Source organism: Epinephelus lanceolatus, chromosome 15 (genome assembly GCF_041903045.1).
Source record: "Epinephelus lanceolatus isolate andai-2023 chromosome 15, ASM4190304v1, whole genome shotgun sequence".
Classification (NCBI taxonomy): Eukaryota; Metazoa; Chordata; class Actinopteri; order Perciformes; family Serranidae; genus Epinephelus; species Epinephelus lanceolatus.
Genome location: NC_135748.1, coordinates 32,212,356 through 32,230,793, shown reverse-complemented (window position 1 = coordinate 32,230,793; position 18,438 = coordinate 32,212,356). Strand labels below are relative to the sequence as shown.

The 18,438-nt window shown below is 41.9% G+C and overlaps 1 protein-coding gene across 3 annotated transcripts in view; it reads left to right on the top strand.

Moving 5' to 3' along the window:
* stard9 (StAR-related lipid transfer (START) domain containing 9) overlaps nucleotides 1-17,426 on the top strand; it is a 62,253-nt gene extending 44,827 nt beyond the window's left edge. For 2 of the 3 annotated variants that reach the window (XM_078175195.1, XM_078175194.1), the window contains exons 22-32: nucleotides 33-6,800; nucleotides 7,186-7,389; nucleotides 7,474-7,657; nucleotides 8,216-8,362; nucleotides 8,533-8,632; nucleotides 8,990-9,156; nucleotides 9,338-9,402; nucleotides 9,579-9,781; nucleotides 12,261-12,340; nucleotides 12,753-12,911; nucleotides 13,636-17,426. In XM_078175195.1, coding sequence (XP_078031321.1) covers nucleotides 33-6,800; nucleotides 7,186-7,389; nucleotides 7,474-7,657; nucleotides 8,216-8,362; nucleotides 8,533-8,632; nucleotides 8,990-9,156; nucleotides 9,338-9,402; nucleotides 9,579-9,781; nucleotides 12,261-12,340; nucleotides 12,753-12,911; nucleotides 13,636-13,761 — 8,203 coding nt within the window. In that variant the 3' untranslated portion in view covers nucleotides 13,762-17,426. The remainder of the gene's footprint in view (nucleotides 1-32; nucleotides 6,801-7,185; nucleotides 7,390-7,473; nucleotides 7,658-8,215; nucleotides 8,363-8,532; nucleotides 8,633-8,989; nucleotides 9,157-9,337; nucleotides 9,403-9,578; nucleotides 9,782-12,260; nucleotides 12,341-12,752; nucleotides 12,912-13,635) is intronic. The other variant, XM_033642614.2, reaches the window with a different exon arrangement.
* The last annotated feature ends 1,012 nt before the right edge of the window (nucleotides 17,427-18,438 follow it).

The window sequence follows — 18,438 nt, the reverse complement described above, 5'->3', positions numbered from 1 at the left end:
ATTTTACAAAATTTAAATTTCCTCCTTGACAGGCACTTCCTCAAGAGAAACAGATCCATAGAGCTGACGTCAAATTCCTCCACAACCTCTGATTCCATCGACAGCAGGAAGTGGGTTTCGGATGAGTGTCTTCCTCGGCAAAGAACCCAGAGTTGTTCTGGTACGTTCTTCTCAGGACAAAGCCAAGCCAGCCGGAGCAGAGTAAGCTCCTCTGAAAACATCAGACAAACTGCCAAAGAGGAGCCCCAAGCTCAGCCCTGTCGGGAACGACCAGAAAGAAAACCTCTGCTGCCAAACAGAAACCTGTCTTTTAAGAACAGATCGGATCAGAGCTCAGCAGTTACTCTGAAGTCACCACTTGGAACGGCTTTGCAGCCAAACAGCAAAGAAAATATACAAGGACCCACCACATGCAAACCGAGTAACCAGATTGTCCCTTGCATGAATGCGATAACTCAACCTCATGCAGGTAGCAACGGACTGGAAACCATCAGGAAGACTTTCACTCATTCTGTGGGGCCCAGATTAAAAACAGCTCTCTCCAAAGTGTTCAGGAAGCCACCATCAGGTGGAAATGGAGGACGAAGCCCCAAACCTCTGGGGAAGATAGCTAGCAAATTTCACTGGAGACAAAGAAGAGACAGGAGCCTTAAAGAAACCAAGATGAGCCGAAGCAATTGTACTGTTAAAGCAGCTGCCTCATGTGAGGAGCTTGACCAAAGGACACTGTTTGAGGATGTTAGACAGAGGCGGTGGCATAGCACAGAGGCTCTGATGAACAAGACCAGCAGATGGGTCGAGAGACAGCAGGGATTGACGGAATGGGAGGAAGAGCAAGAAGACCGAGATGAAGGAACGTCAGACTGTGAGAGCCTTTTCTCTCTGGATTCGCTGTCCTCTGCTTATATGACAGCACTAGCAGAGCAGCTGAAACAGGAAGAAGCAGCTCAGAGTGAAGCAGAGAGCGAAGACAGTCAGATGTCTAAAGATTCATTGACTGTGGGGAGCAGTGAGAAATACTCAACAGTGGAGAAGCTGAGCCAGAGAGTGGTGCCAACTTACACATCAGTGACAGATTGCTTCCATCCGTCCATGCGGCACAATAGAACAGCAGACACAAGTTTAGACTTGGACAGCCAGCAGAAACCTCAGGTAATCCCAGCAGAGGCGTACTGGAGTCAGCAGGGCTCCCCAAAATCAAGACATAGTGGTGCAGCAAGGAAGCCTCTTTCCCACAACCCGTTAGTAGCAGATTCCAGAGGCACAGACATTGTGCACAAAATGATTGAGGACTTTGGGAACATGCAGACCACTTCGGCCAGCAGCCCACGCTCCCTGAGCAGCTGCAGTGTGAGGGAGCCAGAGAACATGCTGGCTCTCACAGATGCCTGGTCCTCCACCGATGCAGCAGACAGTCCCAGAGTTCACAGGGATTCTTTGCCTTTCCAGAGAAAAATGATGTTCAGAGGTGTAGAGAGCAGCAGCAGTCCCAGTCCAACCAGTATGAACCTCTCAGACTTTCAGAGTGGATCTACAAGCTGTAGTTCAACATCCACCAGTACTGAGGGTGTGAGTGTTACAGTGGAGGGCCACAGTGTGGAAATTTCAAGTGTCACATCAGAAAGAGTGGATTTTCAAGACTCTCCGATTCTAACAACACCAAACGAAGCCCTGAAGGATGTAGGATGTTGGGTAGAGCAATCGGAGGGACAAGTAGAAAATGTGGCGAAGACAGTTGGAGATATTCCAGAATTCAGGAGCATCAAAAGTCAAGCATCCTTACTGACCTTTGATCAAACCGCTTCTGTGTCATCCACTGAGATTCACCTCACTAAACAAGCATCACAAGTAAAGTTGCTTCCGGTGTTTGCAGATGTGTCTCACACGATTGCCACTGACGTTAAGATGTCCTCTGACACGGAAATGTGTGTGTCAGGTTGTCAATCAGTATTGAACATGACGTCTGACCCATCATGTGCCTTCAAACTGTGCACGAAAGATGTAGTACAATGCAATCTACATGGTGCAACAGATACGTTGAAAAATGTACAGCAACATGAGCTTGGGAACACCGAATATGCCTCTTTCACAAGGGACAAAACATTGGATAAGGCTAAAACCAAAGGCGCTGAGCAGCACACTGCTCTACAGCAGGAGCTTGTTAAATCAGCTTGTAAAAATTCCAGGAAGCGGAACAAAGACCAACAGGATGCTTTCATCGGCAGCCTGAAAATTCCTAAAAGGAGCAACAGCGGAGAGTTGGTAACTTTCTGCTCTGCATCAGTTGGCAGCGAGGAAGATATTTGGCCAGGTGACAATAATGACGCCAGTGACTCAAAAGGGGAACAATCTGCCGCGGAAGCTGAGAACCCCAGATTTGATTCTGTTTGTGTTGGTGGCAGCATTAGACAAGACACAGTAGCGTCAGAGGCGTCGCCAGTTTCTGATCCCGTGAGCAGGCAGCTTGGACAGAGTTGTGAGACCTCTGAGGTCTCTGAATGTGGTTACAATAGTTCTCAGAATGGCACCTCTGCGGGGGAGAGCAAAGTAGTTGAAAAGAAAGATGTAACAATACAGGAAGTTGCTGCAGAAACAAAAGGGGGTGACTCACTAATTGATAACCCCAGAAAACATCAAGAAAGTAGAAAACACATGAGCAAGTCAGATGCTATTTGTAGCGCCATTGACCTGAGAATCTCAGAAGTGGTGAAAGAGCACATGAGATTGTCGCTGATTGGCAGCAATGGAGACCGAAAGAGCAGGAGTCAAAGCATGAATGCCTTGTCATCCTCTGCGTGTCACTTTGGCTGTAATAGTGATGAAAATGGATTGGTAGATAGAGAGCTGAGAGATAAAATGAGCGATCAGGTGAAAGAAAGAGTAACCTTTGAAGGTCACCTTTCATTGGAAAGGACGACAAGTGAACACGCAATAGACAACAGTGTGCACTTGGCATCTGATATGCCAGCTGAATTGAGGACTAGCCATGAGAGCAACATGTTTAACTCTACTGAAGTAACTCAGAAGATTGAACATGCTCCTACCTTTTCTGATCATTGCCTTTTCCAAAACTCTTCTGCTAAAAACCACAACTTCCAATTAAATCTGACACTCAATAGCAACGTAGAGTCTGAGCACTCTAGCAACCCCACTTTGCAACCAGTTAAATCGTCCTTATTGAGCAATTCCTCCATCGATTCTCATGGAAACGCTGTGGAGAAGGATGCTTTGTGTCAAGAAATGAAGGATTCACCTAAACAGAAAGTAACATCCCATCTTAATCCTTTGATCAAACATGCTTGCTTAAATGAAGCGGACACCCAGAGCTGTTTTCCTGAACATCACCAAATAATACCCCATGAAACACCTCCCAGCAAGGGTGACGCAATAGAAAATTGTGGCTGTAATCACGTAAATGTCAGTATGGAAACCACATCCAGTGTGGAAGATAAAGGCACTTACAAACGGAACATTCAGCATTTCCAAAATAGTCCTGACACATCTGGAGCCATAAAATTATTTCCTGATGGAGGAAGCCTTCAATTCAAAATGCACGAATGTCAAAGCAGCCAATGCACGCCCACTCATGAGAGTGCCTTGGTGAAAGGGTTTGCTGCTTCTCCTGGCTGTGATGGAAATTGTGAAACAAGACGCACAGCACAGGATGACATCACCTGTCCGCAGAATCATTCAAATAACTTGGTGCAGACTTGTGTGATCAATATGAATTACCACAGTAAATGCCAGAATGTTTCAGATTCACTTTGCAAAATTGTTAAGGATAATCAAATTGACAGTAAACGAGATTGTGTAATGAAAAACGACAAACAGACACTGACTCCAAAGATCTTTGCAGAGGCAAAACGTGAAGCAAGTCTTTCTGGCTCTATGCAGCCACAACAGAAAATACCACAGGGCAGTGCCATCAGAAATACATGTTGCTATGGATCTGTGGTGTCAAAACAGGTTCAAGTAAACACACCTGGTGATAAACAGGATAATCCTGCTCTTGTGTCCAAAAAGGCAAAGTCTAAGAGGTTCAAAAGGTCCAAGATTCAGACTCATCCCACCTCTTCATCTGAGTCGTCTCTTAAGTCATCAGATGAGGATGAGGAGGATGACGTAACCACCAGAGCGCATCACACCCGGCTCTTATCGAAATGTGTAAAGCTTAGTGTGCAGAGTAATGGCAAACAAGAAGTCAGACAGGCTGCAGATATTTCAACTACTGTGTCAGTGAGCAAATCTAAAATGAAGAATTGTCCTGCTGGAGCCCTGGGTACAAGTGAGGTGAAAGTTAGTAGAGATTATGCCCTAAAAAGACACTCCTTGCCCCCTCAAACAAAGTCTCAAAGGACAAATGCAGAAAATATCAGCCTGTATGCAAAGAAAAGAGAACCACAGCAGGACTCATCTATGCATTTTGCCTCCAGTGACATCAACCCTTTTGTTCACCAGTGGCAAGACGATGAATCAAACCAACACTGTTATAATAAGAACCCTGCGTTCGGGAGTGCCGCTGACCTATCCTGTAAATCCCCACTTTTGAACAGCGCTGAGAAGCGTATAACACGATGCTGCAGCGTTGGTGATGGCTTGAACGGGCAGAACTCGCCTTTCTATTCCCATCTGAGCACTTACGCCACCAACAAGGGGCTGTCCAGCACGCTTAGCAGCGTGGAAGATTATAAGGAACAAGGGGACAAAAGATCTCAGCTCACGCCCTCTCAACAGGCATCTGTTGATATTCACAATCATTTAGCCAATCTGACTGTGACCGGCAGCTCTGCAATTAAAGATGCTCCTGGTGGTTTTTGTAACAACTCCAGTCAAGTGGATGAAATAATGTTTGTGTACTCATCTGAGCAAGAGTCCCAGGAAAGCGAAACACACACCCAAAGGAGGAAGACATGTGAGCATGGCACTCAAACTGAGCGTGGCCTTCAGTCGGTAACTATTGGTAACTGCAGCAGCGCTCCAAAGAGAAGAGAGCGGCACAAAAGGAGTAACACCGATGTACCTGCAACACAGAGAGCCAAAGCGGACATTAAAGAATCTCCGACGTGGGCCAGCATGGAAAGCATGTCGGCTCACCTCTCAAAGCTGATCGACAGCACCTCAGACTTACTTGGAGACGTCCAGGGAATGAGAATAGGCGAAGCCCTCAAGTCCAGTCCGAGGAGGAGTGTCAACATGTCAAATATCAGCGTGTCTTACAGTGAGTCTCATGACTGCAAACAGAGAGACTGCTCAACTCAGACAGCCGTAGACGTCGGCATCCAGACAGAAAGATCCTCAACACCAGCAGAGAGGGAAGTTCATCAGATACTCAATGAGACGTCCAAATCTCATGAAGTCAATGTCATAGTCAAAGTGATTGGCTCTGAGGTTGTCAGTGTGTCTCAAGACAAGAATGGGCAAAAGATGCAGAGCATGCCTGACCTGAGTTTCAACACCTCTGCTGCATCACAAAGGTCTGTCTCACAATCAGAGAACCTAAAAACACCAATAAAGACTGCAGGTGAATGTCAAAGACGTGTCAGATCTGCTTCCTCTAGAGGCTCAAAGCAGGTCACGCCTGATGCACCGTGCCACAAAAGTGTTGCAATATCCGAAGTGTCCCGCAGATCATCGAAAAACGGCTACCAAGAGAATCCTTCCATAAGAAATGACCCATTACTTGCCTTAAAGAAACAAGCCACATACACAGACCGTGCATCGTCTCCAATTCTGACTGTGGGAACAAGATTACGCGGAAAGCAGAGAGGAAACCAATCAATGCTGAGTTTTCCGAAATATCAGAATGTAAGTAAAGTCCATAATTCTGAGAAAGACAGCTTTACCTCTAGCAAACAATCAGCATGTACGACTGTTTCAGAGGGTGATCAAACCCCAAGACACGACTGTGATGTTTCCTCTTGTGCATCAGAATCTGTTTCACTTGAGAAGGTGAGTGAGATGACTTGCTCAAGCCCTACAAGGTCTGATGAGTACTCTATAAGTTCATCACTTTACAGATATACAGACACAGACAGGAGGAATTCTACCTGCAAAGACTCCAAATGGCAGGCGACCTCTCAGCAGTGGACGACTTCCACTTCAACAAAAGTCTTAACAATGCAGAGCCAAATCTCTCCCATTTTAAGACAGACTGATGTGCACAAACAGCAGGCAAACACTAGACATGGAAAAGCATCAAGCTACACACGACCTGCAGTTGATTCAGTAGATTTTTGCGTCGATTCCTACAATCCATCCCCGGACAGCAACAGGACTGTTCAGCTTCAGGAGGACGACATGGTGTCACTGGCACCCAGCGAGTGCAACACAGACATCCTCGTGAACACTGAACCCGTCACCAGTGTGTCTCCGAGTCACAACCACCACATAGCTCCAGAAGACCTGCCATTGCACAACAAGTTCACCAACTGGTCGGGCATCAACCTTCAACCGTCAAAATGCTCCAACAAACCAGCCGCATTTCCCACCAAAGACCACGACACCTGCAGAAACTGCGCTGAGTGGAGTGAGATGGAGAGCTACGGCTCAAATGTAGAATCCATGACGCAGAGCGACAGAAGGGCGAGAGAGATCGAGAGGCTGCGGCAGGAGAGAGAGCAGGTGATGGCGACGGTCAGCCTCAATATGAACCCGACACCGCTGACTGTGGAACTGACAGAGGCCAAGCTGCACTACGGCCTCGGAGAGACAGATACACTGTTGAAGATGATGTCCCCGAGGACCACAGAAGAGCTGGAGCCGTCAACCTCTGCAACCACCAAACAGCAGCTGTATGATAGGTAAGGATACAAATGACCCAAACACTCTTTATATAATATAGTTTAGTTGTCTTAAAGGGACAGTTTACCCAAAAATCTAAAATACATATTTTCCCTCTTACCTGTATTGCTATTTATCAGTCTAGGTTGTTTTGGTGTGAACTATCGGCCGTATCAGATGTCTGCCTTCTCTCGAATATAATGGAACTAGATGGTACTCAGCTTGTGGTGATTAAAGCGCCAAAAAAATACATACAGACGGTTTCTAGGCTGCTTTTGAGAAGGCATTAAGGTCCACTACTCAGCCCTAAAACTGACCCAGATCACCTCAAAGTATTCCAAAATCTGCTAAAAGCCTCATTTTTGACCTTATTTATTTTCTGTTTCTGTGAATCTCTCCTCTCAGACACCGCAGGAGTATCGCTGGTTTGAGGCAGGAGAGAGAGGAACGTCTCCAGACTTACCGCAGAGCTCGTAGTCTGAGTCCCAGCAAACATCCTCGCTCCGCTCCCCAAGAGGCTGTTTCCTCCTCCAAGGTGTCTGCCGCCATGCCCAGTCGGCGCAATGAGTACCTACAACAGCTCCGCCAAGAGGTGATAGACAGCACCAGGTAAGACTCTAGTTGTCTCACAAAATAGTCTCAAATTTGAAACATAATCTTGACTGAGTTCTCACCGAATTATCTAAATGACAGAATATCAGACCCCGCACGAGGAGAAGGCCAGTGTCCATCTGACATCGAGCAGCTGTTGCGCGACTACAGCCGAGCCCGGGAGGAGGCCAGGACGGAGATTGCGAAGGCGCGAGAACGACTGCGAGAAAGGACTGAGCAGGAGAAGAGGAGGCTTCAGCAGCAGGCCCTGTCTCAGGAAGCCAAGGTCTGTTTTTGTGTCATTGTATTGTCATAACTAATTTTAAATGTCACAACATGATGTTGAGTTTAGGCAAACCGTATTTCTTTGTGCTATTGTCAACCCACTTAAAGCAACAGATAAGAGCTAAAAATTAATATCTTGATTATTTTTTGATTATTTGTTTCATATATTTTTTAGGAAATAGTGAAAAATGTCCCTAGATAACTTTTCTGTAACTGATTGTTTTGTCTGAGGGACATTTAAAAGCACAAATATTTAACTTACAATCATATAAAAGAGAGAAAAACAGCAAATTTTCACATTTGACAAGTTCATATCAGCAGATGATTAACTTACCGATTATTTTAGCGCTACATTAGATGGATTTGAGAACTTATCTGTATATATCTTCTTTTTTTGTTACCTTTGATTATATCAGACTGTATTTGCCAATGAATTAGGTTCAAATGGACAAACATGGATAATACAAGATGTTGTGAGTGGAATTTAAGGGACTTGAAGTTTTATTCACAAAACTTGCAAAAATCTCACTGGTATCTTCCGTCTCCCTGTGTCGGGCAGGATGACCTGAGGCATCGGACGAGAATCAGTAATAGCACCTTGTGCACTGGATCCAGCCTGAGCCTTTCCTCTGGACCAACATCTGGTTACAACAGCGGCAACACAGCTCAGCTACAGCACAGCAACAGCCCGGTTTTGACTGGACAGGTTGGTGCACTACTGCTAGAGATTGTACAATGAACAGCTAAAAAAATCCAAGACTGTAAATGAAATGTTTTGGCTTGGTTTTATGGTGCAAATATCTTGTATTTATGTCTTTGTTGTATTGTGTATTTTTGAATGAGGATTAATGTGTTGTTGTTTCTGTCTTCCTTCAGATCACAGGTTTTCAGGATGAAGGGCTGAAGGTCAGGACACGTCCCCCTATATGTGGTCCTCAAAGTGTGAAGACACAGAGAGTCTGGCTGTCTGCCCATGGTAAGGACCAGACTGTGAATCACAAACACCCAAACAGACCTGGGCTAAACAGTTGACAAAACTATGCTCAGTTTCCTTAAATACAACAACATCAAATGCAAAGAATCATTGACATTATTTTAAATTCAGAAAGTAATATACAGTACATGATTCTAATGTAGTTTTGTCCATGTCTGTCACTATTGCGGCACTTAAACCCCTCTATAGTCTCTGTATTGAAATTCCATGTTGACACAGGGTTCCTGTGGATCCTTAAAAAGCCTTAAAAGGCATAGGGTTCATTAATCTACAAGAAAAAAACAAACAAAATGTTATTCTAAGCTGTAGTAACCCTGTAACATCCATGTGTTTCGCTAGATGTCCGCCTTGACCCTCCTGTCATTGGGTTTGAGCCCCTGATGGCTTCATCCCCATCACCCTCAACCTGTACACGTCAACGCACCGCTTCCTTTGGCTCCTCCTCTTCCATATCAACAACCTACCAGGATATCACATCTAGTCTCCTTGGCAGAGCTCTGGCTGAGGTAACACAGACCTGATTTAAAAGAATATTTCTTTGCTGTACAGACTGTTTTTTTATTTCAGCAAAGCATCCAACATCCCAGCCGTTACATACATCTGTTTAAATACACATTCAAATCTTTCTTCCTGTTTTTATTTACTAATGTTTGTATCAGGTTGAATTGTATATTTCTCTCTCTACAGGTGCGACTAGCTTCGTCTGGGGATTTGAGCAATCTGCTGAGGGGCAAGGCCACAGCAGGCTGGAGGTGAGCTCAGTCACTGTCTTTAATCAACTCATCCAAATATAATTTACCTTTAATCCAGTCCCTTAGTATGGTCAGGATTTCCTCTCCTTCTGAGATTAATTAACCTCAAAATAAAGGCTTAATGTCTGGTCAGAATCACAGACATCTGCTGACGTATTAAGCCTGTGTTTATTTAGGTACCAGGGAGATGAACGAGGTATCCAGGCTTACTACAAGCCCTCCTCCAGCCCGTCTGTCCATGGTTTCCTCGGGGCCGGGGAGCTGGACAGACCGCTGGACAGTCTGTGGAACATAATCTGCCAGCTGTCCAAGAGCCACATGTATAATCAGTCAGTCCGTTCTGTCTGGACACGACCACTAGATGACAGCACTCAGCTGGGTGAGCTAATACATCTGCTTAGTCTATGTCCTCACATGGAATGGTGGAATACACTGAAGTAAATTTAATCAAGAGCTATACTGTACTTAAGTGCAAATTTGAGATAGATGTATTTAACCTAAGTATTTCCATTTAATTCCACTTTATACACTCTAAAAAAATAATCCACTGGTTCATCTTTTTAAGTAGTTCCAAACTTAATTAATTTAGTAAAACCAACATGACTTGCTTTAACTTCCAAAAAACTTTACTAAGTTGAATCAACTTAATATTAATATGAATATTAATATACCAATATAAATATATTAAAAAATATAATAATATTTATTATTTAAAAGTTGTGGTGATATTTAGTGGTCAAATTATTTTATTTAAAATAGCCTTAACTTCTTTACTTTAATTCCATTCTACTCAAAAATCCTAATCAAACAATTTTTTTTTTATTTTGATCAACCCTTTTAAAATAAGTTGTCAGCTGACTAAAACATGATAATGAAACAAACATAATTTTTTTAATGCTGAATAACTTCTTTATTTCAAGTGCTATCCACTAACCCCATGAATCCACTGGTTCAACTTAAAAAAATACAGTAACAATTTTACGTGTGTCTTTTTAAGTAGACTTAATTTTATTTTATTTTATTTAACGTAATTAATTTAGTTAAACCAACATGATTTGCTTTGACCTGAAAAGCTTAATTAAGTTGAGCCAACATAATATTTATCAAAAAGTTGTGGTGACATTTAGTGGTCAAACTACTTTATTTGATATTCCAACTTAATTATTTTAATTTCATCTTAGTCAAAAATGTTTTTGATTTTGACCAACGTCTTAAAATAAGTTGTCAACTGACTAAAACACATTGATGTAACAAACGTAATTCTTTATGCTGAAAAACTTTATTGTAAGCATTTTCCACTGACCCCATGAATCATTTTTTAGAGTGTATTTTAACTTCACTACAATTTAGTGAGGAATTCCACACATTTATCAGACAACTAGTTATTTTATAAGTTAAGATTTAATGTGATAAAATATAAACAATCATCTTCTAAAATATAATTTTAAATGTAAACTGCCCATCAGTTTATGAAATAGGTAAAACTAGCTCCATCTCAACAAAACACAGAAAGTAAGATGCTACCTACACATTACTTTATCTGTAATATTTCACAATATAAGATATATATATATATATATATATATATATATATATATATATATATATATATAATACATTGAGCACTTTTACTTTTATGCACAATAAGTTTTACAACAAGTTTTACCAAGGTAATTTTGGATGCGGTGCCTTTTCTTGTCGTATCTTCACTTTATATCTATTTATTCTAACTTGATATAGTCCTCACCATCGAGTACCTGGTGCTCCTTTTAATGGAGTTTCTGATTGATTTATTGACTGACTTTTATTTTATGTCATGCACACTTACATGTGCCCAACTTTCATGGATTTACAAGACACCATTGCAATGACATTGCAGTAACAACACATATACATACAAACATACATATTATCTTACAAATGGGCCTCATATACATTGAAACCATTCTTGATAATCTAATCTGGTCTCTGAGTGCTTTTCCATGTCAATGCTATACATCTTTTGGCTTGTAAAAGGCATGCGTCTATAAAAATTTGGTCACTGCATTTTATAAATTTCTGCCTTTTGCATATAGAAAGTAGACAAAGTATTTTCTGTTCTATTCTATAGTAATGGGAGTGTTTTTACATTATGTTATTACTACGTTTACATAATTAGAGGATCTGAATTTCTCCACAACATGCTAATTTTTAAAAAATCTTATTTAATTCTTATTCATTGTCTGCCAACCTGAAACATTAGAGAAAATACTCATTAACAAAAGTAGCAGTTTATAAGATACTCATAAATACTTATTGCAATGTAAGCTTCATGTAATGGGAGAGTTTACCTTGCAAGTAATATTTCTATTGTTGCAAGAATATAAATAGAGAAAGGTGTTTATATTTTTGTCTTTGCTGCAAAACTATTTATATTTCTGCAAGGTGTTTATGGACCCTGCAAATGTATTCACTTCAAATGATGCGTCTGCACCCATTAGCTATGTATAGTACAGTAAAGAACACAGTCCCATTCATCACTGACAAGCTTATTGTATTGCATGACCAGCTCCATTCTCACACCTGCAGTATGTCGTATTTGTCACAATGTCTTGCGTCATATTCTCTTCTCTGATTGGATATTTTATTGGTGTCTACTTTCTGATGTAAAGTTTATTATAAGAGATCATCATATTTTTGTGTAAATATGTTGAATTTTGCTTTTTTTCTAAAGGTTGGAAAATAAATTGCTTTTCAGTGTTGTTTAGCAATAAAGTTCTGATTCATTGCCTTGCTTCTTTTTATATTTACTTTTCTTCCCAGGTTTTCATCAACCATTTTTCCTAATCTGACACATTTCTCTCTGTATTTCTGTTTAGTTTACATACTAACAGATCCGTCCACCTGCCACCTCAGCCAGCCGCGGGACTTCTGCTGCATCAGCACCGAGTCCAAACAGGTAAGCACAGCTGCAAAATCAGCCAGCCAGCCCTGATGATTACTGCGAGTCACCCTTGTGTAAGGTCCACTGAGCATTTGCAGCATGGCTGTACACAGAGTTACACTTTAGTTTGAGAGAGAAAATTCCATTTATTGGGCAGCAAACCAGGATTGGACAGCGCTGTCTTTTTTTTAATGAAGACTAATATATGATAAACAGTGTGGCATTTAGTTTGTCTCCAACAAAATGTGCGACATGATATTTAGACACTACTCAGGCTCGCGTAAACAACCCTGACCCAGAGGCAGTGGGTGTGGAAGAAACCGTGTCAGCTGTTGGTTATCAGTGTCAGCGTACAGTTGCCTCTCGGCTGATCAAAAGGCTGCACTGCCTGTTTTATTGATGGCTTTTCTTCTGCTCTCTGCCTCAGGGTGGCTTGTGCGTGCTGGCAATGCAGTCTGTGTTCGAGGAGTCACTGCCCCGTCCCAGTGTGGATGCCGTCCGAGGGGAGATGATGCCCAGCTGCTGGGTCCTGCAGCCAATTAGACGCGGTGGACAAGAAGCCACCAGGGTCATTTACCTGCTTCAGGTGAGACACAGTTGCTATAGAGGGCTGATATATTTGTTGTGCTCACCAGCAGCACTGCAGCAGTTTAACTGCCAGTAAAAACAAAGATGTTTGGGTTGATCATAGATAGATAAAGGTAGTGTGTGTGAATGTGGGAGTCTCAAAACACTAAAAGGCTGTGGGAAAAAGCAACATTAACAGCCAGCATTACTTGGTAGTTAATACTTATGAATTGCAAACTAGGGTTTCTTGTATTGTTATCAGATGAAATACACAGTTTAAAAAAATCTGATAAACATGAAATTGTAAAGTCAAACTTGAGCCAGGGAAGTGGTGCCCATCTACAGCTGGACAACGTTACACAGTGAGAGAGGAGAGGGAGAGACGCTGTGCTGCTGCCAGAGGAGCCGCTGAACGAGTTCCCTCTGAGCAGTAACTTGCTAATATAGTCTGAGAAGTCCGAGGCTGTTCATAAAACATTCAGGACGCCACAGTTTATTCAACACTACGGAAGCTGCTCCTCTTTTTGGAACCACTTTTGCAATTATTGTCAACACTGCTCGAACCCATGTCACTGCATTTTGCTTACAGCTGAATGGGCCTTATACGTTCGAAAAATCCTAATACCACCAGATATGTTGGTTTCTTTAATCCTGCCTTCAGCTCAGACTCATCCTCACATATAACAATTGCCAGGCAGCACTACATGTCAGAGAGGTCATGTCCACTTTATGTTCTTCTCCAGGTGGACCTTGGAACTCCGTCCTTCCCCCACCGACTGTTGGACACTGTCGCCAGAAGACAGGCAGCAGTCATCGCTGATCTTGATGTCTTCCTCTCTAAATCTGCAGGACTCATGAAGACACATTAGCAGTGAGCACTTAGACTAAAATGTCTCCAGCACGGAGTCAGTCTGTCGTTTCAATTTGCACCTGAAATTTATTTACTTGACTTTTTTTTTTAATTCTAAGAGCACTGTTACATTGATCCCCCGTCACAAAGTTGAAGCAGCTTTTTTTTTTTTATATGAAGGTATTTTTTTTATAAAATATTGAAATTGTATTTTTGTATTTGTAATGTACATGAATGCTTATAACAATCATAATCCTGTTTTACCAAAGATTTGTTAGGTGTCTGAGGGGATAACTTTGCATGGCACATTTAGTTTATTGTGTTAAGGTTTAGACGATTGATTTAATTATCCAAGGCTGCAAGTTTTTTCCACCTAATTGATTCATTCATGTGATTAAAATGTTTAATTATAGCCTGATAAATATCAGCCATTTAGCTCCCTTGATAGTTATATGGTGTCTAATGATTCCTGCCATATTTTGACTTAGATGCCAGGTCATCATCGTAGCTAGAGAACCTTCTAAAGTGAGGTTTAAAAGTCAGTCAACAGATAATCAAAGGTTACACTGATGTGATGTATATTTAATACATGAGTGTGTTTTCACCAGTGTTTACTTTCTATCTATCTATCTATGTATGATAGATGGATGCAGCCAGCTTTCTTGTTACAGTGACATGTCACGTGAGACCATATAACGAAGGCAGCATCACACTGCTCCACATCAGGGTCAGGCACTTTTTGCAAATACTTCACGGCTTTGTTTTGAAGTCAGATTTGACAATAAAATGAGAGCTGTAACACTGAGATAGGAAAGCATTTGAAGGTCAGTTCAGTTTTTTTCAACTGAGGCAACACCTGAATCGTCCTGGTGAAGTAAACCACATTCATACACATGACAGAATTATTTACAAATACTGTCTCACCCTGATTTGTTGCAGCACATATTTGTAATTATTTCCTCAGGCACTGCTTTTGTTAACCACTTTAAAAACCCCAAGGCTGCGTTCACATTGCAGTTGCAGTTATTTCCCCAGATCTGATCGTTCTGCCTGGACTGTTCACATTCACATTTGAAATGACATACATCCGACGTCAGTGTGAACTGATCTCTGCCCTTAAACTCACATACAACCAATAAGGTCACACACATGTGCAATGGAATAACAACAAAAAATATCACATTTCTGGAGCATACATTTGGGGTGAAGGATGAATGCCATAGCTGTACATGCTTCATTCCCGTTTAATCAGTGTACTGTTTATTTATTTTAGTTGTTTCAAATTTATCAGTATCTAGTTCCTAAAACGATGAGGCAGAGGGTACTTGCTGTAGCTCTGGTTGAGGGTGAGAGGCTGTCAGCAAATAGTTTGTTGGGCACAGGGAAACGGAGATCTGTGTGGGTACATGAGACCCTAAAAAAGAGGGTGGATCATGGGGAGTACCACCAGTTGGTCCAGGGGCTTCTCCTCCATGATGGCCGTTTCCAGGCATATTATAGGATGACTCAGGGGCAGTATGACGACCTGCTGTCTATCATTGGACTGTATAGTTCTGAGTATCCAGCAACCTCTACCACCAGTTATTCCTCCATTGTTTACCAACTGTAAACAACGTCATGACCATCACAGGAGGCCCGCATCTCAAATCATCTGATTGGACAATGGAGAAAAGGCGGAGATGATGTGAGGCGTTTTCCTGCTCTGAGTTGAAGTTTTGTCAACTCGAGGCGTTCAGAGTGCCCCAGCAAAAACTGTAGGCTCTTAGAGCTTAGCAAAAAGCTTCATTCTCGTTAAAATCAATTACAAAAAGGCGCCTCCAGCTCCTAAAATGCGTCCTGTGTGATCAAGGTCCAATGACATCTTTCTGCATAATTATTAGCCATGTGCTGCTGTCTGGGAGAGTGTGTAGCATATTTTCGGAGAAGTATCATTTTGGATAAATATGGGCACTTGTTTTTGGGATAATAGGCTGTTGTACAAATTGGCTTTCGTCCACTGGCTCTGTTAGCAGCTGTTGCTGGTAGTTCTGTGGAGAAAGAGGTGTGGGTGTGACCAAAAGGCCACTTTATGGAGGGTTTCACAGAGGAACAGTTCTTCCAAACTTTAGGATGACCAGGGCTACAATCCAATATCTGTTGGAGCCTCATGACAAGGCTGTCACGGCACATAGGAAAGCTGACTCATGAATTCCAATAAGACCGTTGTCACAGGGGTCACACGGCCAGTGATCACACACGTATTAGATCTAAGACCACATATGAAAGTGGCCCACACCAAATTAGAGAAAAAACAATGTGGAAAAATCAGATCTGTGTCACATGAGTGCAGAAAAGTCAGATTTGGTCCACCGTTGCCTTGTGATGTGAACGTAGCCTTATTCTGCTGAAAATGAACTTCAGATGTCCTTCAGCAGTTTTGCAGCAACATGCAGATATAAGGGACTGTACAAAGATTATCAGGGGGGATAAGAGTGTTTTTTTTCCTGTCCCAAATTTTATTTCAGCCTTCATTTGCAATGTAGTTGATAGTTACATAAATAAAAACTTTATAAAGGTTTGAGGGAAGCATTGATAACCCTGAGGGGGGCTTTGCTTTTTGACAGAGTGAAATACAAAGTTCACCTCCCTCCTCACTTCCCCGATAACTTCTCTACAGCCCCTAAGCTATGTATTGAATTATAAGGTTGTGTATTGGAGGAAAGCTCAGAATTATTTAGCTACTCTTAAGACTTTATATGTAATATATGTATTTATCTGTGTAGGGACGGCACATTTGAAACCACTCGGCAGCACGCTGCAGGAAATCTAGTCCTAAATTTGTAGCATAACAAGGAGGTAGTGGATTTTATAGAACAAGTCAAAGGCCAAGTAGGCAGATTTCAACCAAAGCTGTCTGGGTCAATCCCGTGTGTCTGCAAGCATCTGGACTGCTAGAGTGCCCTTGAGCAAGATACTGAAGATCCCAGCAGCTCCGGGATGATGCTCGTGTTTTTATATAAGAGCTGCAGTAAGATAAAGACACAGTTCGGTACCCTGAATCTGCGTCAGCTGAGTTTAAGGCCTTTTGTTTCTCACCTGTTTCTGAAGTCGTATTTATTTGCGCTCCTCTTGCCTTCTGTTTGAAATGCTGTTGAATGTGTTTTTACAGTTTTTATGGGGTTGTTTTTTTACAAGCAGAGCACGGTGCTGTGTTTACAGCCGCTTGCACAGAAACTCGTTAATGCATGTATTGATGTTACATATTAAAAAGTGATTCTGTTTTTGTTTGTACAGTGTTGAAGCTATGCAGACGCCGATCAGAGGCAGGACTGTTCTCAGTCAGAGCTGGGTCAGCTGTATCCAGATATGAAGCCATATTATTTACAGTAGTTGAAGGTTCAGGACTGTTTTTGGCAACGGCGCTCGGTTTTTAAGACGTTCCCGGGGGAACCAAAGAGAAAGAGACACAAATACTGAAGACCCAGAGAGAAGGAACATTGTACCTTTTGTACTGATATCTTTTTGTTATGTGTTTCTATATATTTTTTAAGTTCTCGTTTCATTGTGTAAAAAGTTATTTATGTGTTGACGATGTGTTGTAAATGTATTTTATTATAAACACCCTGCTTCCTGTTGCTAATAAGATGTTAAGTGGCCTGTGTGTTTGGCCATTTTTTTATGAATACAGTACATATTTTAAGTGAACTGTTGTTTCTCCATTTCTTTCAATCATCTGTTTGTGTGACGTCCTTAATTGTCCTGTACAGTGATAGTATATCAGAATCCTAAATTCCTTGATTTAATCATTTTCAATTAGTCTAAGTAGGCTCGGATACTGAGCCTCTATCTTTTAGTGCTGATTTAAATATGCCTGGAGCATCCAAAACTGTCAAGTACCAAAAGCTGACACCACATGCTTGCTTAGATTTTGTGCTTTCCCTGTTTCTCTTACCTTAAGGATCACTATGCAAGGTTGGTCAGATACAGTTTGTAAACAGTATCAGCAGTGAAAGTGAAAGTAAACCCCAGATTCACACTCATTTGGCATTTGACCCTGTTACATTTGTTTTTTGGCACTGTGTCTCTTGGATGCCTGCTGCTTATGGTCTGACACCTGTTTGCTACCTTTTTATAAAGCCCTGACCTCACCTGAGCGCTCCGAGTGTTCACGCCCATAAACGTCACAACACAGAAACTAAGGAAAATAAGAAAATACAGGCAGAAGGCAGTCTTTGCTGATGAATATACCGCCGAAAGGGATTACCTCCTTCTGAGTGTATTGTTTTTTGGGGGGAAAATCCTGCATGTATTTCTTCATGTTTCTGTTCCTCATATTTGAGAAGTTCTGTCTTCTTTTAAATCAGGGGTGTCAAACTGATTTTAGTTCATGGGCTGCATACTGTCCAATTTGATCATAAAAGAAAAGAACTGTATTCTTGTCCGGGGTGGAAAAGCCTCGCAAGCAGCATTTTGCATGAAGAAAGCTACTCACTGTTTAACTTGCTCCTGAAACCTCTCACCCTTCACAAGTGCATGAATATTAGGTGTGCAAAGTCATCCAGTGGGCTGGATTGGACCCATTGATGGGCTGGTTCTGGCCGTCGGGTGGTATGTTTCACACCCCTGTTTTAAATGGAAAGGTTAAATGGAAAAAGCTGTTCTTAAAATATCTTTTTTGTTTGGGTTTGATGATCAGGGCCCCTTTTCTAAGCAGTCT